A 25,898-nucleotide genomic window follows, 5' to 3' on the forward strand; every position below is an offset into this window, starting at 1 on the left:
CAGAGAGAGATTACATGTAGGCAGAGAGGCAGGCAGAGAGAGAGAGGAGGAAGCAGGCTCCCTGCTGAGCAGAGAGCCCGATGTGGGACTTGATCCCAGAACTCTGGAATCATGACCTGAGCTGAAGGCAGCGGCTTAACCCACTGAGCCACCCAGGCACCCCCATAAGTGACTCTTAATCTCACAAAACAAACTGAGGGTTGCTGGGGAAGGGGGTGGGATTATGGACATTGGGGAGGGTATGTGCTTTGGTGAGTGCTGTGAAGTGTGTAAACCTGGTGATTCACAGACCTGTACCCCTGGGGATAAAAATATATGTTTATAAAAAATAAAAAATTTAAAAAAAATCTTGCCAGGGAACTGTAAACTATAAAATATGACAAAATTTTTATTTTTTATTTTTTTTTTTAAAGATTTATTTATTTATTTATTTGACAGAGAGAAATCACAAGTAGATGGAGAGGCAGGCAGAGAGAGAGAGGGAAGCAGGCTCCCTGCCGAGCAGAGAGCCCGATGCGGGACTCGATCCCAGGACCCTGAGATCATGACCCGAGCCGAAGGCAGCGGCTTAACCCACTGAGCCACCCAGGCGCCCAAAATATGACAAAATTTTTAAAAGAACCAGACAGAAATTGTAGAATCAAAAAAGATAATGACCAATATTGAAATTAAATAGATTTAACAACAGATTAGATAGAACACAAGTGAATTTGTAAAGTAGAAGATGAGGATAGCAAAAACTAGTAAAATAAAGTAAAGAGAGACAGAAGTATGGAAAATACAGAAGAGAAGTTAACAGGTGAGAGGAAACAGTGAGATCATTTAATGTACATTTAATTTCCATCCCAAAGGGGAAGAGAGAAAATGGGGCAGAAACAGTCTTTGAAGAACTAATGGCAGAAGCAACTAAAACAGATTTTAGAGCTCAATAATCAAGCAGGATAAATAAAAAGATATATATGCCTGTAGAAAATCAAAAATAAGAAGAAAAATCAGCTAAGAAAGATAGATTTTCTTCAAAAGAGAAACAAATTGCAGCTGACTTCCCCATTCCAACAGGATGTAGTAGTATAATAATGTTAATGTCCTGAAACTAAAAAATCAAGCTGGAATCCCAGAATTTACAGAAATCCCAGTATTTGCAGAAATACTGTAAAAGTATTTCTCAAGATAAAAGATAATGAACTTACCCATATAGATTGTCATAATTCATACAGTAAAAAGATTAGTTCAGCTGACTTTAGAATATACTGTTTTGATGTACATTCATGGTGGTATATACTCTAAGAATGAAGTAAACTGTAAAGCACTCTTGAAATTCTTTTAGTGACCTTGATTCTTAGTAATAACATTGGTATTATACTGAAATTATTATATACTTCTTATAAAGCAAGTAATTATATTAACATTGTTGGGAACCAAAATTTGTAGCATAAGATAACAGATACAGGAGTATAAATTCAAAAAAATTTTTATTTTGAAATAAAAAAATTTTTAAGTAACTTTTTAAAATGTTTTATTTATTTATTTGACCGACAGGGATCACAAGTAGGCAGAGAGGCAGACAGAGAGAGAGGAGGAAGCAGGCTCCCTGCTGAGCAGAGAGCCCGATGTAGGGCTTGATTCCAGGACCCTGGGATTGTGACCTGAGCCAAAGGCAGAGGCTTTAAGCCACTGAGCCACCCAGGCGCCCCCCCCCCTTTTTATTTTATTTGACAGATTTATTTATTTGACAGACATCACAAGTAGGCAGAGAGGCAGGCAGAGAGAGAGAGGAGGAAGCAGGCTCCCTGCCGAGCAGAGAACCCAATGCAGGACTCGATCCCAGGACCCCGAGACCACGACCTGAGCCGAAGGCAGCGGCTCAACCCACTGAGCCACCCAGGCGCCCCTTTTTAAAGTAATTTTTAAAGTAGAATTAAAGATACCAGTGTGTACCCCCAAGTTTTCTGACCTTTGAAATTATATATTTCTTAGCTCTGTCTGCTAAATAAACAAAAAACAAGTGTAGGAACAATGAGCACTCCCTAATACCTAAAATGTGTTCTCTAAATGTCATTGCTCACTAAAAAGGAGGAATGACTGATTCCAGGTCTAAAGTAGAAATGTACAAGATACGGGTCACCTGGGTGGCTCAATCAGTTAAGCATCTGCCTTCGGCTCAGGTCATGATCCTAGGGTCCTGGGATTGAGCTCCACATGGGGCTCTCTGGCCAGTGGGGAGTCTGCTTCTCCCTCCCCCTCTTCCCTTCTCATTCCACTGTCTCCCTCCTCCGCCACCCCTATGCATGCTTTCTCTCAAATAGATAAATCAAATCTTTAAAAAAAAAAAATCTACAAAATGAGCCTGGGTATCTTACGTTAATCTGGAAAGCAAAGAAGCTATCAAAGTCCATGAGATTATGTCAACTTCAGAAATTCTACTTCCAGCTAAGAGCAAATAACAGGGACTGGATCCAACTTCCTACCATGAACAAATAAAAAAAATGGACAAGTTATATAAACAATAGATAGTATAGGACAGTGGGTCTATAGAGAGGAGATACGAACAAACCCTGTGTTGTACCACTGTACAATCTAGAGAGAACTTCATAGGGAGGTTATACCCAGATAGAGTCTAGTGATCTCTCTGAGTTGAGAAGACAAAGTTGAGAGTTTAGGGAGGTTCAGAGAGCTAGAACTTATAAGAGTACCAAAGAGGAGATGAATATAGAGATTTTTTTTTTAGGATTTTATTTATTTACTTGACAGAGAAAGATCGCAAGTGGCAGAGAGCCAGGCAGAGAAAGAGAGGGGAAGCAGGCTCCCTGCTGAGCAGAGAGCCCGATGTGGGGCTCGATCCCAGAACCCCGAGATCATGACCTGAGCTGAAGGCAGAGGCTTTAACCCACTGAGCCACGCAGGCACCCCGAGGAGATGAATATAGAGAGAAAGCTCCAGACAGAGGAGAATTCCTGGAGTACCCACAGACCTGGGAATGGTTTCTGTTCCTACAAGGCAGGATGGAAAACCTCATATTTCATAGAGTATCAGTTGGAGTCCTAAGAAGGTTTTGCCTGAATATAGTTGAGGAGTCAGCCCTAGCCCTAGCTTCCCTGGTCCCACCTAACAAAGCTTGAAAGTATGATCCAAAAAGCTCAAACTATTCCTAAGTAACTTTATAGTGTTTGAGAAAAAAAGTTCAAGAATATTTACAGGAATACAAAAAGGTCCTGCATTTGACCAGATAAATTTCATAATGCTGGGCATCCAATAAAAAATTACTTGGCATGCAAACAAACAGGAAAATAGGACCGATAATGAAAGAAAAAAGATTGGTCAACTGCCTAAAATGACATAGGTAATAGGATTGTAAACAAGGACATTAAGACAGGTATAACTGTACCCATATATTCAGGGTGTGAGAAGAAAATATTGAACATATTAAATAAAGAGGCAAAAGCTATAAAAAGCACCCAAATTGAACAACTAGACATAGAAATTACAACTTTTAGGATGAAAATACACTGGATGAGATCAGTGACAGATGTACACATTGCAGAGGAAAATATTAGTGAGCTTGAAGACATGGCAATAGAAACTAAAATGAAACCCAAAAAAGACTAAAAAAGTGAACAAAGCTTCAGTGAACTGTGAGATAACTTCAAGTGGCCTAATTTAGAGACATGTAATTGGATTCCTGCAGGGAGGGAGGGCAGATAAAATATTTGAGGAAATAATGTTCCCCAAATTTCCAAATTTGATGAAAAGTATAAATCTACAAATGCAAGAAGATCAACAAACTTTAAACATAAGAAACTTGAATAAAATTATATCAAGATACATCATTATCAAATTGGTTAAAGCCAATAATAAAGAAAAAAAAAAACTTTAAAAGAGACTAAGGTAAAAAGACATATATAATATACTGGGGAACCAAGATGAGAATGAAGATTTCTCATTGGAAACTGTAAGTTTGGAGAAAGTTAAACAATGTTTTTATTTGTTATTTTTATTCTTTTTAAGAGAGAGCACATGAGCGGGGGAGTGGAGGGACAGAGGAAGAGGGAGAATCTTTTTGCTTTTTTAAAGATTTTATTTATTTTTTTGAGAGAGAATGAGTTAGAGCATGAGAGGGGAGAGGGTCAGAGGGAGAAGCAGTGTCCCCCACTGAGCAGGCACGCCCCCCCCCACTGATGCGGGACTCGATCCCAAGACTCAGACATGAGCTGAAAGTAGTTGCTTAACCAACTGAACCACCCAGGCACTGTCCCCCGCCTTTTAAAGATTTTATTTATTTTAGAGAACGTGGGAGGGGCAGGGAAAGAGAGAGACTCTCCAGCAGACTCTCCACTGAGTACAGAACCCAAAACAGGGCTCAGTCTCAGGGCCCTGAGATCATGACCCGAGCTGAAACCAAGAGTCAGATGCTCAACCCACTTCACCACCCAGCCTCCTAGAAAGGGAGAGAGAGAATCTTTTTTTTTTTTAATAACATTTCTTTTTTTTTTTTTTTTTTTTTAGTATTTTTATTTATTTATTTATTTGACAGAGAGAGAGAGAGAGAGATCATAAGCAGGTGGAGAGGCAGACAGGGAGAGGAGGAAGCAGATACCCCACAGAGGAGAAATCCTGATGCAGGGCTCGATTCCAGGCCCCCAGGATTGTGACCTGAGCTGAAAGCAGAGGCTTTAACCTACTGAGCCACCCAGGTGCCCCGGGAGAGAGAGATTCTTAAGCATGCTGAACACTTAGCATGGAGCCCAAGGTGGGGCTTGATCTCATGACCCTGAGAACATGACCTGACCCAAAATCAAGAGTCAGACACTTAACCAACTGAGCCACACAGGTGCCACTGAAGCAACATTTTTAAAATAGTAAAAACAAAAACAAAAACTTAACCTGGATTCTATACCAAAAGTAAATATTTTCAAAAACAAAGGCAAAATAAAGAATTTTTCAGATGTACAAAAGATTTCAATCACCAGCAGATCTATATTGTAAGAAATGTTAAAGGAAATGCTTCAGACAGAAGATGGAATTCTGGATCTACACAAATAAAGAGGAGCACTGGAGACCATAACTATGTGAATAGATATAAAAGATTTTTGCCGTATTTTTAAAAATAAGACAGTGACTTTAAAAATATTTTTATTTTTATTTTTTAAAGATTTTATTTGTTTGACAGAGAGATCACAATTAGGCAGAGAGGCAGGCAAGAGAGAGGGGGAGGCAGACTCCCCGGCCAGCAGAGAGTGTGATATGGGGCTCGATCCCAAGACCCTGAGATAGTGACCTGGGCCCAAGGCAGAGGCTTAACTCACTGAGCCACACAGGTACCCTGATAGTTGTCTTTTTAAAGCAAAAAAAAAAAAAAAAAAAAAAAAGCCATTGGTATATAAGATTTATATGCTATGTCACAGTAAAATGAGTGACAATAGTACGAAGACCAAGGGGGGGGAATGGAAGTATTTTTGCAGGATTCTTATACTTTATGTGTGTTAACTCTTATAATATCACTTAAAAGTAGGTAGTGATAAAGTTGTATACTATAAAGCCTAAAGCAATCCCTAAGTTATTACAGCAAAGAATTAAAACGAGTAAGTCAAAAAGGAGGTTAAAAATGGAATTACCAAAAAAACACTGAGTCCAAAATAGAATCCAAAAATAGAAAAGAGGGAAATACAAGAAACAAATGCAAAACACATAATAAGATGGTAGATTTAAATCCAACCATAACAGTACTTATATTAAAAGTAAATGGTTTCAACAACCCAATGAAAAGATAGTCACACATTTTGACTCTTCAGACACTCCACTCTTACTAAGTTCGCAGTACCTCAAAGCTCCCCTGGCTCTAAAAAGTGAATGTGTTGGCCTTAGCTCCTGTGTAAATATCTTGGATTTGTGACAGCGACTTCATTTAGGGATACTGTCTTGCCTTGTTCTGCTGGGACTTTTCATTGTGCCTACGGGAGAGGATTTTAATCTTCACACTTAATTCTTCATGTGTACCCTGTTAAAAAGAGGATGAAAACAAAAAAAGATAAGGGAAAATATATTTCTGGTTTATTTAGCTTTGGTTTAGGGGACAAAAAGGGTTAAGTATTAGTTCTTAACTGAAGAATTTTGCCCTCATGGGACATTTGGGAATGTCTGGGGAATTTTTGACTGTCATGACTCAGGAGCAGCTTGCTACTGGCATCTAGTAGGTAGAAGCCAGGGGTACTGCTAAACATCCTACAGTTCACAGGACAGCCCCTACAACAATTATCTGACTTGAAGTGCCAGTAGTGCTAAGGTGAAGAAACCCTGGGTAAAAGGGAGGGTGAGGGGAGGAGCAAAATCAAGAGAAGGAAACCATTTCAGAGGTCCTGGCCCCCTTGGTCTTGGTTAGAGAATAGGGTTAGAGAAGGTAAAGAATTTCCTTCTTAATCTGAATATACTCAGATACTTACTGAAAGATATTTCTTTGTATATACTTCTATTCTAGTATGTATAACACCATATTTTACTGATTTTTACCTGTGTCTCCAGTACTATAAATATGATAACTCAAAGGTAGGTATTAAATCTGGATATTCATCTTTGTATCCTCTGAATTTAATATGTTGTTTAGCTTGTAGTACCACTCAAACCTACGATGGAATAAGTAGGATGAATATATAAACTAAATGTCCCAATACTATACCTGTAGCACACACTTATTAAACCCGGAATAAATTTCTAGGGATTCTAGTGGACCTTCTCTGGTGCCTCACACCTCTATTCAATGTGGAAAGGAATAGGTAATCATCTAGCACCCTAGTTTATTTCTGGGAGTGTGAACCAGGTCAGTGTTATGTTTGTTTTATGCAAATGAATACATAGTCATAAAAAACTAAAATCTAGTAGTTTTCTTTAGCAACTATACATATTTCTCTATGGACCATCAGGTCTGCCTCTGATATTGCCAGGTCAGGAGCAGCCAACTACTACTGTCTTCAAAGATACCTCTTATTTCATTGATTGGAAGAAATACCACTTGTGTATGGTGCCCAGTTTGGATCTCAATTTGGATAGAGGTACATCTCCCTCTCTTTGCACAGGAATAAAGAAACCTGGAGGATATTAGAAAAATGCAAGGAAATATAAATAGCAGATGTACATAAAAAGTAGGAGACAGTGATCTGATGGTTTATGTTGGGGGCTGCTGGTGAGGGTCTAAGTTTCGGAATCTACATGAAGTGCGGCAAAGAGGTCAATAGTCAAAGACGCGTTAGAGCCTAACTGTTTGGGTATTACCTGTTAATGCTGGTTTTCCTCGCATTTCTTCTACTGCCTTCTCTCTTCCTGGTTCTCTAGAGATAGTCAGTAGGCCTCCATCTTGTAATGACTTGTTCAGAGGGTTGCTGTCGTACCTTAATCTGTCAACTCTGGGGTTTTAGAAAGGTTAGTAACATCACTGAACTATTATGGAAGAGAAATATTTTCTAGTGAAATGAGAAAATTCACATAAAATTACTTATAAAAAATTACAACACCGTATAAATTCAAAGCAGGAGTATAAACCACACAGTAATCAGCTTAGGACGCTGGCTGTAGTATTCATATAGATCCTAACCACATTAACTTGGGGTGAATCACACCGAAATGTGGACACTTAATAACTGGACCAAAAAACAAAACTGGAAAGTAGGGATATGCAACCAGGAGGTGATATCTAGGAGGTTTACAGACTTGAGCTTGACTATTGTTTGCTACAATCCTCCAAAATTTAGGAGGTAGTCTGGTAAACTGGATGCTGAGGAAGGTGACCAGTGGGGAAGAGGCATTCTAGAACTGTGCCTGGAATGAGAAGACTGAAGCCTCCTAGGGTGAAGTATCTCAGGGGAAATGATAGAATCTTCTCTAGGTAGTAAGACTCAGAGTAAGGATTTTTTTTCTTGAGTAGGTAGTTGTTCCAGAGGGTGTAATGAAAGGAGGGTGTCTTTGAATAGGGTCTGTCTGTGGAGGTGAGTGCTTTTGTGAAGAAAGAATGCCTGGTCTTAACAGGTGGGATGTCATGCGATTAAAATTTTTGAGTCTCTAGGGCTCTCCATATCTCCTTTTCTCTTTCAATTTTTATTTTCATGCTTTGTTGGTTTCCTTCACTTTTTGCCAATTCACAGTGCCTGAACTTGCTCAGTTTACTTTGGAAATGAGTAATATGTCCCCTCATCTCCTTCCCTCACTCATTACTGTAAAGGACAGAACCAGAATCCACATGGAGGTACTTTTTCGTATGGACCTGGGTGAAACTTAGGACTATCATGATTGTATTCTAAAGGATCAAGGTGCTAGAAAGTGACTGTAGGGCATCAGATTACCTGGGGATACAAATACAATATAGTAATGTGGTTAAGAACACAGATTTTTGAGTCTGTCTAAAACAGTTCCACCACCTTACTGCCTCATGTTGGGCAATGTATTTAATCTATTGGTGCCTTTTTTTAATCTGTAAAATGATATAAGGATAGGTCCTATGCCATAGTGTTGTTGAGAAGACTAAGTATTTAGATAGTCCATGTGAAGAATTTAACATAATGAAGTAAGCATTTAATACAAATTAGCTGTTGTCATTATCGTTATTCAGCTTTGACTCTAACCTCTGCCCCTTACTAGTGATATCTATCTGGGAAAGTCATTTGGGGAATCAGCAACTGTATTATACTAATGTTTCCCAGTAAGTTCTAAGGAGTGCTGTTTGGTTTGCATTTTGCACACCCAGTTGTTATTTTGATGTTCCTTCTGTGAGTCCCTATTCTTTGCTTCCATCAAGTGGATAGAAAAATAGGTTCAGGAGGAGAAGGGAGTATTTGAATTTAGATCTGTCTCAGATCCTTCTTTGAGGTATAGGTTCTTTATTTACTCAGCATTCTGAGGGCTTTACTTATGTTAGAATACCGTGTAATATCTTGTCCTCTAGATTTGCTGCTTCCAGATGTGAGTTATCAGGTGGAATCCAGTGTGGGAGATCAGTCTCAGAATATGGACTCCCAGGGACAAACGCTGCTGCTTTTTCTCTTTGTGGATTTTCACAGCGGATTTCCAGTCCAGCAAACAGAACTGTGGAGTAGGTATAGGGGCTGCCAGTTTGGGTGTGCTTAAATGATAAGAAAGTAAAGAAAGGGAGACTTTATATGATGCACAAATGATAAGAAAGTAAAGAAAGGGAGACTTTATATGATGCACATGTCTGAATTACATATATTTCTGTAGAAAAATGAATTTTAATGAAAAACCTTGCCTAAAAAAGTTAAACTAGGGACGCCTGGGTGGCTCAGTTGGTTGGACGACTGCCTTCGGCTCAGGTCATGATCCTGGAGTCCTGGGATCGAGTCCCATATTGGGCTCCCAGCTCCATGAGGAGTCTGCTTCTCTCTCTGACCTTCTCCTCGCTCATGCTCGCTCTCACTGTCTCTCTCTCAAATAAATAAATTAAAAAAAATCTAAAAAAAAAAAAAAAAAAAAGTTAAACTATATGCTCTATGGAAAAGATAAGTATCTTGAAACACCCCTCAAATGATGACATTCCCAGATTTAGTTGGCCAGATATCCGTGGATACTTCTGTAATGATCTCTACAGAGTCTGTTACCTTAGATGAGTGGTTTTCAACCTTAGCTGCTTGATATATTACCTGGTGAGCTTCTAAAAAATGCCCAGACATCACCCCCAGGGATTATGATTTCCTTGGACTGAGACAGGATTCAGATAGCAGTATATTTTTAAAGCTCAGGCCTGAGAACTGCCCACCACATTACCACTTTTCTAGGTGGAATCCAGAAACATTACTCTCACTGCTTGGCCTTGAGGCAACATCTCTCTCAGCTACAACATAGGGAGGTATGGGCATGTAATGGTATGAATGACTTTTCTGTGACTGCCACATCGACCTCTGGAAAGGGAGAAATGGTCCTTGTTCAGGCATACAAAGGGGGACTTTAGAGTTTATGTAACAAATTGGTGATAACCTTTTACCAGAAAGGTTCTGGTTGGTGGTCTGTGAAATGCATGCATCAGAATCACCTACAGTATTTGAGAATATGCTGCTTCCTGAGCCAAGGATTAACTCACTGCTTTGTTATAATGTAAAAATATGGTATGGCTCAAGAGTCTGCATTTTTAACAAGATTCTCAGGTAATTTTTAAATATAGTGAAGTTTGAAAACCACTGAGTGTGAGTTGGCTTATGCATTTTAATCCAATAAATACTGAGATATAAATTTAAGTGTTTCCTTTTTCTTTAACATTTTATTTATTTGAGAGAGTGTGAGCAGGGGAAGGGGAGGGACAGAAGAAGAGGAAGGAGACACCCTGCTGAGCAGGGGGCTTGCTCCCAGGGCTCAATCAGGGATCATTATCTGGGCTAAAGGCAGACACTTAACCAACTGAGCACCCAGGGGCCCCAAAGAGAGTTTCCCAATGCCCTCCTAAACTTGGAAATAGCAAGACATGGAGCTTATAAATGTGCGAGGAGAGGTTCAGAAGCCTTCCTTTCAGTGTTCCCAATATGCTGCTGTGCGCTCTGTGAGCCACTGTTTTTTCTTGGGGTTCTGCTCAGCTATCGCCATGCTCACTTGCTGTGGCCCTGCTCCCACGGAGTCACGAGAGAAAGACAGCTCCTGCTGACTGGTGCCAACTATTTATTGAACAAACTGCTGTCAGCTGTGGGATTTTTTTTGCTTCCGGATTTCTCTGCTTCTCTGGTCTTCCCCAGTATGTGTATATTGTTTAGGAGAGAAGCACACCGCTTTTGTGGGTTCTGGCTTGCCGCTCTTCATTTGAGGAGCTGTTGTCTGGTGCCCCACTCTTCCACTCATCAAGGCCCTGGAATGGGAGCCTAAAGGGACCCAGACTAATGAGGCTTCCAGCAGGGAGGACAAAGTGAGGAGGCCTAGGGTTGTTACCAGCCTGCACTCTTAGGGACAGAGGCTGATAAGAAAAAAATCTTAGTATAGTGGAAAGGACTTCAGGGTAGAATCAAGAAAGCTGGCTATAATCTTAGTTCTGCTATCGAATTCCTTGGTGATTTTTGGGAAACAAGTCACATAAGTCATCTGATCTCTCCTTTTCATGTATTTAATGTGAGATTGTTAGACTAGGTACTATCAAAGCCCCTCCAAGTCTAAGACCCTCTTACGACTCAAGATCTCTGTCTTTTGGCAGGCTTTTTTTGTTGGTTGTTGTTTGGTTTCGATTTTGTTTATTTTGTTTTGTTTTGAGGTCGGCTAGAAGCATTATCATATTCAGTCTTCCCTGGGATGACAGAGAGTCTCATACCATTTTCTGAATCCTATCAAACACACCTGAAGAACTCAGATTCCTCAAAAACCAGTGGTTCCTGTCATTCTTGCAGTAATTTGATCGTTCATACAGCTCTGCTTAGCTTGACTCTGAGGGCCTGTAGCATCTCAGGTAGTTGACACTTGATATTGGATTAAATAGAAATTCATCACTGCATTAGTAAACATACTAAGTATCTTTAAAAAAAAAAAAAAAAGATTTATTTGAGAGAGTGGGGAGGGCAGAGAGAGAGAGAGAAAATCCTGAAACAGACTCCCTGCTGAGCATGGAGCCCAATGATGCTGTCACTGGGCTTGATCCCAAGGAGCCCGAGATGATGACCTGAGCCGAAATCAACAGCAAGCTGCTCAACTGACTGAACCACCCAGGAGCCCCCATACTATGTATCTTTATAAATTTCCTTACACATCTGGTAGTGTAGGACTAGCCTTTGAAAAAGGGTATATGGTAAAGGTAGGTAGATATAGGTATATGAATAGAGGCACAGTAAATTTTTTTAAAGATTATTTATTTATTTATTTGACAGAGATCACAAGTAGGCAGAGAGGCAGGCAGAGAGAGAGGAGGAAGCGGACTCTCCGCTGAGCAGAGAGCCCGAAGCAGGGCTCGATCCCAGGACCCTGGGATCATGACCTGAGCCAAAGGCAGAGGCTTTAAACCATTGAGCCACCGAGGCGCCTCAAGACACAGTAATTTTATCTTCTTTCTCCCATATTCTTTCTCATATCCTTGAAAGCTTTCTGTAGAGCTACTTTTAGGAAACAGATTGTACAGAACTACAGTCTGTTTCCATGTGTCTTAAAAAATCACTTAACTGGCCTCCTGCCCACCTTGTCATGGTAACTTTTCTATGATTAACTCATTATTTTGCTACAACGTTAAAGGCATCTGGTAGTATCATCAGTTTTAGGGGAACAAACTTGTAGCTTTTTAATTAAATGTCTGCCTTCAAAAAGGGTCTAACTGGTTTCTTGAGGCTATTTTTAGCACCAAACAATAGAAAACTGTAATCCATATGATATCATCATAGCAATGGCAATATTGTCCCGTTGCATATTGCAATGTACATTTAAAAACACTTCACACATATTATCCCAGTTTATCTGCGCAACATGCCTGAGAGCAGGTGGTATAAAGCCGGTTTTAGTTTTGAAGTGAGAAAAGCGAAGGGACTCGGTCACCACCAGCTAGTGGTTGAATTCACTCTGGAATCTATGTTCTCCAGACTCCAATTTTGGATTCCTTTTGAGCAGACCACATTTTGCATTCCTTTCTGGGATAGAATCATGGTGCCTTGTGGTAGAAAATGTACCTTCTGGTTTGCATTTTTAATGCAGCCCTGAGAAAAGCCAGCTGTGGGCTGCTTCACCATAGCCTTTGCACGGAGTATTCAGGGGAGAACAGAAAAATAGTGAAAAAGGAAAGGTTAATTACAAGGATTTTCTCAGGTATAAAGTGAATTTGTCTTCCCATGTCTGTTGTCTCTGGGTCATCAGGGTAGTCTGTTATTGTTTGACCTCTTTTACCTATTTCTCTTAACTGTTAGCTTTTCTTCTGAGCAGTGGTGCCTATGGTTAATTAGAAATAGCCCCATTTGGGGCGCCTGGGTGGCTCAGTGGGTTAAGCCGCTGCCTTCGGCTCAGGTCATGATCTCAGGGTCCTGGGATCGAGTCCCGCATCGGGCTCTCTGCTCAGCAGGGAGCCTGCTTCCTCCTCTCTCTCTCTCTGCCTGCCTGCCTCTCTGCCTACTTGTAATCTCTGTCAAATAAATAAATAAATCTTTGAAAAAAAAAAAAAAAAGAAAGAAATAGCCCCATTTAAAAATACCTTGAAGAAAAAAATAAAATAAAATAAAATAAAATAAAAATAAAAATGCCTTGTACCAGCAGTCTCAGAGTCCTCTTTGTGAGTGTTAACTTTTTTTGTATCACAGGATAGGTGAAAGGATTGAGACCCTGACAGTAACAGTGGCTCACCCCAACAGTGAAGCTCACATAGGAAGGGAGTAGGGTAGACACACTGTCCAACAGGCCTTTCCTTTTTCTCTCCTCCTCCTCCTATCCTTTGGAAGTCACCAGTGTCATTGTTTATAGTATGTGGTATATAGTTCTGTTTCTGATATGAATTAAACAGGATCCCTCACTTGTCTCTTCAAAAATAATGTCAACCTTCACACTTAGTTTTTGAAGTCTTTTTCATTTGCAAGTGGAATTGGGTGGGTTTTAAGTTGCTGACCTTTTGTTGTTGTTTGTTTTCGGGGGATTTTGTTTTGTTTTTTGGGTTTTTTGTGGGGGTGGTTTTGATTGTTTGGTCTAAAAAAGTAATTATTTGTGGATAGGCAAAAGTGTCCTCTTCTTCCAAGAGGCCTCTTTTTCATTCCACCCCTAACTCATAGCACCATAACAGCAGTCTTGAAGTCTTGGACATTCTCATTCAAAAAGTTACCAATATTTTCCCTCCCCTTAGGAGTCCACACTTTGCTCACCACTCATCTCAGTGCCATCCTCATGGAGAGCCACAGCGCAGTGCAAGATTCCATCCAGGTTGCCATGGACCAGGCCTTGGAGCAGCATCACCAGGCTACCAAGGTAATAAGAAATTCCTAAGAACTAGAGGATATGACCGAGCTTGAGAGCCCTTCCTCCCTTAATGCCTAGTCTTCTTTTGTCACCTTGGCTGATCCTTACATGGCCTCTAGCCTGGGAACTCAAGATTTAACTTAGCATATGTCACTGTACCAGCTTGCATAGTCTTACCTCCTAATGGGTGAATTTGAGTAAATAGGGACAAAATAATCGAGAAAAATGACTAATAATGAGCCTTTCCTTATCTTTCTTCCCTTTCACACATGCGTTTGGAGCTACTGCTTCTCTAAATCTTACATTTTTCCCTCATTTCCTAATGGTTTATAACATCACGTTCCCTCTTTTTTTTTTTTTTTAAGATTTTGTTTATTTATTTATTTATTTATTTATTTTATTTCTTTTTAGCATAACAGAATTCATTGTTTATGCACTACACCCAGTGCTCCATGCAATCCGTGCCCTCCATAAATACCCACCACGTGGCTCCCCCAACCTCCCACACCCCCCCCGCCCCTTCAAAACCCTCAGATTGTTTTTCAGAGTCCATAGTCTCTCATGGTTCATCTCCCCTTCCAATTTCCCTCAACTCCCTTCTCCTCTCCATCTCCCTATATCCTCCATGTTATTTGTTATGCTCCACAAATAAGTGAAACCGTATGATAATTGACTCTCTCTGCTTGACTTATTTCACTCAACATAATCTCTTCCAGTCCTGTCCATGTTGATACAAAAGTTGGGTATTCATTCTTTCTGATGGAGGCATAATACTACATAGTGTATATGGTCCACATCTTCCTTATCCATTCGTCCGTTGAAGGGCATCTTGGTTCTTTCTACAGTTTGGTGACTGTGGCCATCGCTGCTATAGACATTGGGGTACAGATGGCCCTTCTTTTCACTACATCTGTATCTTTGGGGTAAATACCCAGTATTACAATGCAGGGTCATAGGGAAGCTCTATTTTTAATTTCTTAAGGAATCTCCACACTGTTCTCCAAAGTGGCTGCACCAACTTGCATTCCCACCAACAGTGTAAGAGGGTTCCCCTTTCTCCACATCCTCTCCAACACACGTTGTTTCCTGTCTTGCTAATTTTGGCCATTCTAACTGGTGTAAGGTGAGAGAGAGAGTGAACAAGAGAGAGCGAGTGAGCATAAGCTTGGGGTGTGGGGGAAGAGGGAGGAGCCCAGGGAGAGGGAGAAGCAGTCTCCTCGCTGAGCAGGGATCTTGATCCTGGGACTCCAGGATCATGACCTGAGCCCAAGGCAGAGGCTTAACCAACTGATCAACCCAGGTGCCCCAACACTTTCTCTTTTTATCTGACTTTCTGACTTCCTATATCCTATATACTTTTTGTAACATATTTCTTAAATTCATATGGCCCCCTTTGAGGGAAAAAACCACTACACTAAGAGGGCAAAGTTTAAAGCTTTTTTTTTTTTTTTTTTTTTAAATAGCAGGCACATCTGTTTTATTGCCTAGTGTCTTATGGCTTATCTTTTCTGAATATTTCTGTGTCAGTAAGTGATCTCTGCAAAAGGGGAGAGAACATTGTTTCAGTCCGTAAGTGTCCTTTCTATGGCATGATCTCAGTAAGTATTGTTGATGGGGGTGGGGGAAGAGTTGTTGAAATCCTGCTCTTACTGAAATCTTTTATTCCTTTGGGATTCTCTGAACCAGTAGCTTGGGATTATTATAAACTACCATCTCTTCTTAATATGTTCCTTAGGATCTTCAGAAATTTCAGGCCTCACTCTCAGTGGCTGTGAATTCCATCATGAGTATCGTGACTGGAAGCACCAGCAACAGCTTCAGAAAGATCTGTCTCCAGGCCCTTCAAGTTAGTGGGAGCTTGGGGCTGCTTAATAGTGCCAGGGTTCTAATGATATTCTACTGCCCAACACAGCATTATGTACAGAGCTTTTAGAAACATTATTTTATTTTATCCTACTGTGATCAAAAATTCTGACTTTACATACATAGTGTCAGGCCTGTGGTGTTTTAAGAAATATTTACTGAATGGATAGTATGTATGTACTACTTTATAAATGAGAAAATAAGTTAACTAAAATTTCTACTTGCCTTAGGTCACATAGCTGGTTACAGTTAGAACCAAGATTAGACAGTGATTCCCAGTTCCTTATTGAAGAATATTTTGGTACCTCATGGTGACAGAAAACACTGGAAATAACTGAGTAGCCTTAAGTATTACATATGATTGGCAGTATAGAATAGTATAACAATGAAGACTGAGGCCTGAGTTCAATTCTTGGCTCATTTACTTACTGGCTATGTGGACTTAGGCTGGTGCTTAATTAGTCTGAGTTTCATATATAAAGTGGAAAAAATAATAGTGCCTCAGAGGGTTATTGCGATGGCGAGGGTGAAGTTTGAACACGCATGTAGCACACAGTAGGTTCTGAATAAATGTTAGTTTCTTTCCTTCCTTTTAGGAATGTGTGCTGACCAGTTGGTATTAGCAGTGCGTGATCCACTCATTCGATGTCTGTTGCTTTATTTTTTTGTACCTTTTTTCTTGAAAAAATAGTATAATACATTCAAAATTTAAAATAATAGCTAATAATATTTATCACTATAATTAAAATTTTTGGATATTATTTCGTACAAGTTATATTGTATAGTTGTAACTGAAGAATTCTACATTCATATATAACTTGACACTTCCCCGTTTCAACTGTTCTAAAATTTGTATCAGTTAGCCAATTTCACTACATTGGTTTAATCTAATTTAATAACCCATTCCCTTAATAATAGGCATTTACATTGCTTATATTCTTTCTGCAAGTATAAATAATATTTCAGTTAATACCTCTGTGTGATATCTTGCTTCTTCTGAATTATTTCCTAGAATAAAGTTCTATAAGTGGAGTTACTAGGTCTAAGAGCATAACACCTTTATAATCTAGTGCCTCCTACAGCTTCAGCTTTCTGGATCATGTGGATAGCACAGGGTAATGAGAAGAATGCCACGTTGGAAATCCTTAGGTCAGGCCTAACTTTTGTACAACAAGTCATGAAATCTTAGGTGGGTTACTTCACCTTTTTGGATTTTAGTTTTCTCATCTATAAAATTCGTTTGTTGTATTAGGGCATTACTCTTGTCCCCTTCAACTGAATATCCTGCAATTCTATACTAAAACTTAGAAGCTATTACCCATTCCTTATGGATGCTATTATCTTCTTTTATTTACTAAAAGACTTATTTGAGGAAAAGTTCTTGTATCAGTCTTAGTTGAATATGGTGAAGCCTCTGCTCTCCTGGCACTTGTTTTAGAAGAAAGCAGTTTATATAACCCCTTTATGAACAGAGAAATCTCTGGGATATGTATTTCCTATAGAGATAGGAGAGCAAAGGCCTTGTTTGAAAGATCTTGGTTAGGTAACAGACACTGGAAGCCATAGGAGCCACAACTACTTGTCTCGTGGCATGTATCCCAGGCCGCCTCTCTAATTCTATGTATCCATAGGAATTAAGGAAACTCCAAACATAACATGAGGGATATCAGTGGTTTGCCTTCCTATTCGTCTCCTCCTCTTCCCATGTCCTGTGGGTGCATTCCCTTTGGTTGCCAGTACTGGAATTCAGCACATTTCATCTCTGGCCCATTTTAGGCAGTTGACACTCAAGAATTTGGGACCAAACTGCACAAATCATTTCATGACATCACCCGGCACCGATCTCTTCCCTACTGCTCATGTGAGACAAAGCAGGTAAGTATAAAATACTAATTGTACTTGGTGGAGATCTTCCATACTGATGTGTGGGAACCCTGAATACGGGTGGTTAGGGGCAGGTATTTTAGATTGCACAATCTGAGGTTAGTCTTTCAGTAGGGAAGCCCTTGGTTTAGGAAAACTTTATAAAATACAGTATTACACAAAGGTCAAGAGCATAGCTAGATGTTGCTCAAATTCTATTTCAGCCACTAACTAGTTGTGTAGTATTATGGAAGCTGTTTAACCTTTCTAAGCCTTAGTTTCTTTATCAATAAAATAGGAATGATGCATAACCTGAAATAACTGTTGTGAGGTTTGAATAAAATAATGTATGTAAAGTGCTGAGCACATAGCTACCATTACAGTGGTGATGACAGAGTGGAGTATTTTTGTTTAGTTTTGTCTAATCAAAGCCATACTTTATTTACCTTTCTGGGTGCTGGAGATAGAGAATTGCATTAGTTGGGGTCTCTGCCCTCAAGGAGCTCAAACAGCTTCATCTGGTTTTATGACAGACTCCTCTAATGAGTGAAAAGATTCATAGCTGGGAGATTCTGTATATCTCCAGATTGCAGGTATAACTGAAACAGTGTTCCATCTAAAGCCCACTCTTCTGGCTCTCTTGGTTCCAATCAGTAGGACTGGCCTTTGTGGAACTAAAGTATAATATGAGTAAATAAAAGAGAGTAAGGGTGATACTATTATACAGTGGCTTCTGGCCAAGACAGAGTGTCAGGAACTAGATTTACTCTCTTGACTGAAATTTTAAAAAAATCCAGACACAACATATAAAACAATGGTTCTCAAGACATTGAGCAGCAATGAATAGGATAGTCTTTCCTGAGATGTGGAAAACAAATGAAGTGAGCCCTATGATTACCCTAACATACTGCCTAGAGAAAGTACAGAAGCCATTGAACAGGGAGAAGATATCCAGGCAAAGCCTAGTGGTTTAGATGTTGTATAGATGAAGTTGAATAGAGGAAGCTAGGAATTCCCGTATGCCAAAACAGATAAAGTTTTCAGGGTGAACTATCAGAAAAGAAAACTCCTTACAGAGAGAATTCTGAGAATCTGCAGGATTCCTTCTCTATTATTCAGATGAGTATGAATCAGCTCAGTCTTGTGAAGAAACTATTCAGGTAAAGAACCACCCAGAAGGATTAGAGGGAATAATATGCAGAGCTTAAAGGGGCCGGGAATAGGGCCTATTTCCATCAACCAGAGAGGAAAGCTTTATAATTTATGGAGCATGATATAGAATACTAAGAAGATACTTGCCTTTGGAATGGAGGAAAATTAAACCTCTGCCTAATAAACACTCCTCTGGTCCTGCCTAACAAAGCTTAAAAGCAGAAGCAAGACGAGGAATCAAATTGTTTCCAAGTAATTCAACAGCATCACAGAACAAAGGTCAAGAATATTTATAGGATTATTAGAAATACCCAGCACCCACTATGGTAATAGTCACAGTGCCTTGCCTCTAATCAGAATTAATAGGTATGGTGAGAAGCAGGAATATACAACCCATAATGAAGAGAAAACTCTTTTTTTTTTTTAAGAATTTATTTATTTATTTGACAAAAAGAGACCACAAGTAGGCAGAGAGGCAGGCAGAGAGAGAGAGGAGGAAGCAGACTCCCCGATGAGCAGAGAGCCCGACACGGGACTTGATCCCAGGACCCTGGGATCATGACCTGAGCCGAAGGCAGTGGCCCAACCCACTGAGCCACCCAGGCGCCCCTAAGAGAAAACTCTTAATTGGTCAATCAATCATTGAATCAAAGCTGATCCAGAACTGACACAGAAGTTAGAATTAGTAGACAAAGACATTAAAAGAGTTATTATTATAACCGTATTCCGTATGTTCAGGAAGAAGCTAGAGGAAAGACTGAACATATCAAGTAGAGACATGGAAAGTATAAAAAAGGCCCAAAATGAACTGTAAAGATGAAAACTATGATGTCTCCAAAGTAGAAATTATACTGAATAGTATGAATGGCACATTGGACACTTAAGGAGAAACACACAGCAATAGAAACTATCTGAAATGAAACACAGCGTTTTAAAATAATAATAATAATATCAAAGGGGCAGTTGGGTGGCTCAGTCAATTAAGCATCTGATTCTTGATCTTGACTCAGGTTGTGATGTCAAGATCATGAGATTGAGCCCTGCACTGGGGTCCATGCTCAGCCTGGAGTCTGGTTAAGGTTCTCTCCCTCTCCAACTAATGATGTACTCTCTGCTGGCTAATTGAACATAATATAAATAAATAAATAAATAAAATAACTTAATCTGTTAAAAAAAAAGATTCCCTCTTCCCTCCCATTCTTTTCCACTCCACTAACGCCCCCTGTTCACACATGTGCGTGTTCTCCCTAAAAAAAATTAATTAAAAGGGTAAGATTTCTTTACAAATAATAATAATAAAACATAGAATATCGTGAGTTATGGGACAGCTTCACGTAGCCTAAATATATGTGTAATTGGGGAATCTGAAGAAGAAATGGGGCAGAAAATGTATTTGAGGGAACAATGGCTGAAAACTTTCCAAATTGATAGAATCTATAAATCTAGTAGATCTAAGAATCTTAATTAACACCAAGCCCTTGAGGTGCCTGTGTGGCTCAGTGGGTTAAAGCCTCTGCCTTCGGCTCAGGTCATGATCCCAGGGTCCTGAGATTGAGCCCCACATGGGGCTCTCTGCTCAGCAGGGAGCCTGCTTCCTCCTCTCTCTCTGCCTGCTTCTCTGCTTACTTGTGATCTCTGTCTGTCAAATAAATAAAAGAAACACCAAGCCCACAAAACAAAACTACACAAACATAATTAAATAGGTTAAAACCAGTGGTGAAAAAAAATCTTATAAACAAATGGGTGAGGAAAGCTTATTGACAAGGAAACAAAAGATAAGGATTACAGAAAATTTCTCATCAGAAACAGTGTAAGCTAGAAGAAAATGGAGCAACATCTTTACAGTACTGGAGAAAAAAACCTTGAACCTAGGATTATTTACCTAATGAAAATTAAATATTTAAGAAAAAAAGAAGAAGAAGTAAGGACCTTTTCTGACATACAAGAGTTGAAAGAATTCATTATCAGCAGATGAGAAATGTAAAGGAAGTACTTCAGTAGGAGAACGGTGATACCAGCTAGAAACCTGAATCTACACGAAGGAATGAAGAGTACGGAAAATGGTGACTACGAGGATAAATATAAAGACTTTTTTTTCTCATTACCTTAATCTCTTTAAAACATAATTAACTTTTTAAAGCAAAAATAACAATAATGGAAGCGCCCGGGTGGCTCAGTGAGTTAAGCCTCTGCCTATGGCTCAGATCATGATCCAAGGGTCCTGGGATCCAGCCCCACATTGGGCTCTCTGCTCAGCAGGGAGCCTGCTTCCCCCCCTTCTCTCTGCCTGCCTCTCTGCCTACTTGTGATCTCTCTCTGTCAAATAAATTAAAAAGAAATCTTTTTTAAAAAATAGCAATAATGTATTGTAAGGTTTATAACCTATGGTGAAGTAAAGTGTATGATAACAGCACAAAAACCAAGAGGAGAAAAATGGAAATATACTGTTGCAAAGACTTATACTGTATGCGGAGTGGCTAATATTACTTGAAGGTAGACTGGTAAGTTAAGATGAAAGGAACCATCAGAATAATACAAGAAGGAGTTGCAGCTATTAAACCAAGAAAGGAGATAAAACGGAGTCATAAAACATATTCAGCCTTCCGGAGAATGAAAAGATAAGCCACAGACTGGGAGAAAATAATTGGAAGAGACACATATGATTAAGAGACCATTATCCAAAATATACAAAGAACTTTTAAAACTCACAAAAAAGGGACGCCTGGGTGGCTCAGTTGGTTAAGCGGCTGCCTTCGGCTCAGGTCATGATCCCGGCATCCTGGGATCAGGTCCCACATCGGGCTCCTTGCTTGGCAGGGAGCCTGCTTCTCCTTCTCCCTCTGCCTCTGCCTGCCACTCTGTCTGCCTGTGCTTGCTCTCGCTTCTCTCTCTATGACAAATAAATAAATAAAATCTTTTAAAAAAAAAAAAACCTCACAAAAAAATAAAAAAAAAAACAGGCCAAAGACCTTATCAGACACCTCACCAAAGAAGACTTGAGATGGCAAGTAAGCACATGAAAAGATGCCCCACATCTTATGTCATCAGGGAAATGCAAATTAAAACAATGAGATACCCCTACATACCTATTATGGTAGCCAAAATCCAGAACACGACACCAAATGCCGGCAAGGATGTGGAACAGTAGGAACTCTCATTCATTGCTGGTGAGAATACAAGATGATACAACTACTTTGGAAGGCAATTTGGTAATTTCTTAAAAAACTAAATACACTCTTGACCATGTGATCCAAAAATCATGCTTCTTGGTATTTATCCAAATGAGTTAAAACTTAGGTTCACACAGAAACCTGCACACGGATGTTTACAGCAGCTTGGTGGCAATCAAGATGTCCTTCAGCAGGTGAATGGTTAAATAAACTGGCATATCCAGACAATGGAATATTATTTTACCCTAAGAAGAAATGAGCCATAAAGCCATGAAAACACATGGAGGAAGCCTAAAGGTATATATATTTTTAAAAGATTTTATTCATTTATTTGAGAGAGAAGATGAGAAGGGGGAGGGTCAGAGGGAGAAGCAGACTCCTTACCGAACAGGGAGCCTGATGCAGGACTCCCTTCCAGAACTCCAGGATCAGGACCTGAGCCGAAGGCAGTTGCTTAACCAACTGAGCCACCCAGGCACCCCCTAAAGGTATATTATTAAATAAGTCAGTATGAAAAAGCAGAACATTCTGGAAAAGGCAAAACTATGGAGACAGTAAAAAGATCAGTGATTTCCAAGGGTTAAAGGAAAAGGAGGAATTAATATACAAAACACAGAGGACTTTTAGGGCAGTGAAACTACTCTGTATGATTCTGTAATGGTGAGTACAAGTCATACATTAGTCCAGAGCCATGGAATATACAACACTAGGGGTAAACCCTCATGTAAACTATGGACTTTGAATGACAATGATGTGTCAATGTAGGTTTATCATTTGTAACAAATGTACCAGTCTGATGGGGGATGTTTATAATGGAAAAGGCTATACAGATATGGGGCAGAGGCATATGAGAAATCTCTGTACCTTTTCCTCAGTTTTGCTATAAACTTAAAACTGCTCTAAAAAGTAAAGTCCCTTTTTAAAAAATAATCAAAAAGAGGGCAGAGAAAGAGGAAGAAGAAGAAAAGAGAACAAAGTACAGATGAGACAAATAGAAAGCAGTTAGCAAGAAGATATATTTAAACTCAGCCATATCAATTATCATATTAAATGTGGTCTTTACAACTAATTACATTAAAAGATCGAGACTGTTAGATTAAATAAAGAGAACAATATGCTGCCTATAAGAATCCCACTTTAAAATACAGAAGTAGGGGCGCCTGGGTGGCTCAGTGGTTAAAGCCTCTGCCTTCAGCTCAGGTCATGATCCCAGGGTCCTGGGATTGAGCCCCGCATTGGGCTCTCTGCTCAGCAGGAAGCCTGCTTCCCTTCCTCTCTCTCTGCCTGCCTCTCAGCCTACTTGTGATCTCTGTCTGTCAAATGAATAAATAAAATGTAAAAAAAAAAAATCTGCAAAAAAAAAAAAAGCATTGAGGGGCATCTGGGTGGCTCAGTGGGTTAAAGCCTCTGCCTTTAGCTCAGGTCATGATCTCAGGGTCCTGAGATCGAGCCCCGCTTCGGGCTCTCTGCTCAGTGGGGAGCCTGCTTCTTCTTTTCTCTCTCTCTCTCTCTCTGCCTGCTTTTCTGCCGACTTGTGATCTCTGTCTGTCATATAAATATATAAAATCTTAAAAAAAAAAAATTGAAAAGGCTATAAAGCAGATTTCGCGGGGCGCCTGGGTGGCTCAGTGGGTTAAGCCGCTGCCTTTGGCTCAGGTCATGATCTCAGGGTCCTGGGATCGAGTCCCGCATCGGGCTCTCTGCTCAGCGGGGAGCCTGCTTCCTCCTTTCTCTCTGCCTGCCTCTCTGCCTACTTGTGATCTCTCTCTGTCAAATAAATAAATAAAATCTTAAAAAAAAAAAAAAAATATAAAGCAGATTTCAGAGCAAACAATATTACTAGGGATAAAGAGGGCCATTTCATAATGATGAATACAATACAGTGTGTACAGTGTAATGAAGATAATGGCCCCAAATGTTCATGAAACTCTTTTTTAAAGATACTTATTTGAGGGGCGCCTGGGTGGCTCAGTGGGTTAAGCTGCTGCCTTCGGCTCAGGTCATGATCTCAGGGTCCTGGGATTGAGTCCCACGTCGGGCTCTCTGCCCAGCAGGGAGCTTGCTTCCCTTCCTCTCTCTCTGCCTGCCTCTCTGTCTATTTGTGATCTCTCTCTATCAAATAAATAAATAAATAAAAATCTTAAAAATATATATATATACTTATTTGACAGAGAGAGAGATCACAAGTAGAGAGGCAGGTGGAGAAAGAGGGAGAAGCAGGCTCCCCGCTCAGCAGAGAGCCCGATGTGGGGCTTGATCCCAAGACCCTGAGATCATGACCTGGGCCCAAGGCAGAGGCTTTAACCCACTGAGCCACCCAGGCACTCCTCATGAATCTTTTGAGAGAACTTTAAAATAAATGAAGAATAGAATTATTGTAAGAAGAAATAGACAAATTCACAATTTTTAAAAAAGATTTTATTTATTTATTTGACAGAGAGAGAGAGAGAGCGACCACAAGTAGGCTGAGAGGCAGGCAGAGAGAGGGGGAAGCAGACTCCCTGCAGAGCAGAGAGCCTGATGCGGGGCTCAATCCAGGACCCTGAGATCATGACCCGAGCTGAAGGCAGAGGCTTAAACCACTGAGCCACCCAGGTGCCCCACAAATTCACAATTATATTTGGAAATTTCAGCATACTTCTATTAATAATTGATAAAGTAGACAGAAAATCAGTAAGTCTGTGGAAGTCCTAAGTAATACTATGAATTAACTTCACCTAACTTATATTCATAAAAAGTCCTGCCCAACCACAGCAGAATATTTTTCTCAAGTACAAAAGGGACATTTAACAAGGTAAACCATATTCTGAGCCATTAAATACATCTCAATAAACTTAAAAGAATTCAAGTCATATAAAGTATGTTTTTGACCACAGTTGGATTTAAGTAAAATCAGTGACAGAATGATATCTAGAAAATTTCAAATATCTGGAAATTAAATGACACACTTATAAATAACCCATGCACCAAACACAAAAGCAAAAGAGAAAGTAAAAAATAATTTAAATGGAAATGCAAATTATCAAAATCTGTGAGCTCTCTCTAAAGCAATACTTAGAGAGAAAAATGCCTATGTTAGAAAAGGAAAAGTTCCCAAATCAATGGTCTTAGCTTCCAACTTAAACTAGAACAAGAAGAGCAAATTACACACAAACAGAAGAAATTAAATAATAAAGTCAGAGTGGAAGTCAGTAAAATAGAAAACAGAAAAACAGTAGGGAAAAATCAATGAGGATTTCAAGGAGGTTTATTGAGAATATTAATAAAATTGACAAACATTTAACCAGACTAATCAGGATAAAAGAAGATATAAATTTCTTTTTTTTTTCATATCTTTTAAAAAATTAACATATAACCTATTATTTGCCCCAGGGGTACAGGTCTGTGTATCATCAGGCTTATACATTTCACAGCACTCACCATAGCACATAACCTCCCCAATGTCCATAACCCAGCCACCCTATCCCTAACTCCCCACCCCCCAGCAACCTCCAGTTTATTTCGTAAGATTAAGAGTCTCTTATGGTTTGTCTCCCTCCCGATCCCATTTTGTTTCATCTTTTCCTTTCCTACCCACCACAACCCCCTGCCCTATCTCTCAAATTCCTCATATCAGAGAGATCATATGATAACTGTCTTTCTCTGATTGACTTATTTTGCTCAGCATAATACCATCTAGTTCCGGATTAGCTGTAATAGCAGCTGGGGTGGGGGGGCATCCCTGAAATACAAGAGTACATACTATTGGATTGCATTTATATAAAATTCTTCAGTGCACCTGGGTGGTTCAGTCATTGTCTGGCTTTGGCTCAGGTCATGATCCCAGTGTCCTGGGATCGAGCCCCATATCAGGCTCTCTGCTCAGCGGGGAGACTGCTTCTCCCTCTCCGGCTCCCCTGTGTTTGTGTTCCCTCTCTTGCTATCCCTCTCTGTCATAAACAAATCTAAAAATAAAAATTTTTTTTT

The 25,898-nt window shown here is 39.7% G+C and overlaps 1 protein-coding gene and 1 long non-coding RNA gene across 3 annotated transcripts in view; one reads left to right on the plus strand and one right to left on the minus strand.

The window, feature by feature from the left end:
• The window catches only part of TOP6BL (TOP6B like initiator of meiotic double strand breaks), a 98,635-nt gene that overhangs the window by 62,820 nt on the left and 9,917 nt on the right, over positions 1-25,898 (plus strand). The window contains exons 9-13 of the mRNA XM_059148728.1: positions 6,893-7,043; positions 8,927-9,073; positions 13,772-13,893; positions 15,620-15,730; positions 17,524-17,622. Coding sequence (XP_059004711.1) covers positions 6,893-7,043; positions 8,927-9,073; positions 13,772-13,893; positions 15,620-15,730; positions 17,524-17,622 — 630 coding nt within the window. The remainder of the gene's footprint in view (positions 1-6,892; positions 7,044-8,926; positions 9,074-13,771; positions 13,894-15,619; positions 15,731-17,523; positions 17,623-25,898) is intronic.
• The window catches only part of LOC131816215 (uncharacterized), a 31,103-nt gene continuing 10,267 nt past the window's right edge, over positions 5,063-25,898 (minus strand). The window contains exons 4-7 of one of the 2 annotated variants that reach the window (XR_009347976.1): positions 13,791-13,885; positions 8,905-9,103; positions 7,264-7,394; positions 5,063-5,995 (exon numbers count right to left, since the gene is read on the minus strand). This is a non-coding gene — a long non-coding RNA (uncharacterized LOC131816215). Of the gene's footprint in view, positions 5,996-7,263; positions 7,395-8,904; positions 9,104-12,162; positions 12,681-13,790; positions 13,886-25,898 lie in introns of those variants that run through there. The other variant, XR_009347978.1, reaches the window with a different exon arrangement.

The sequence above is a fragment of the Mustela lutreola genome, chromosome 1 (assembly GCF_030435805.1).
Source record: "Mustela lutreola isolate mMusLut2 chromosome 1, mMusLut2.pri, whole genome shotgun sequence".
In the NCBI taxonomy this organism is placed as follows: Eukaryota; Metazoa; Chordata; class Mammalia; order Carnivora; family Mustelidae; genus Mustela; species Mustela lutreola.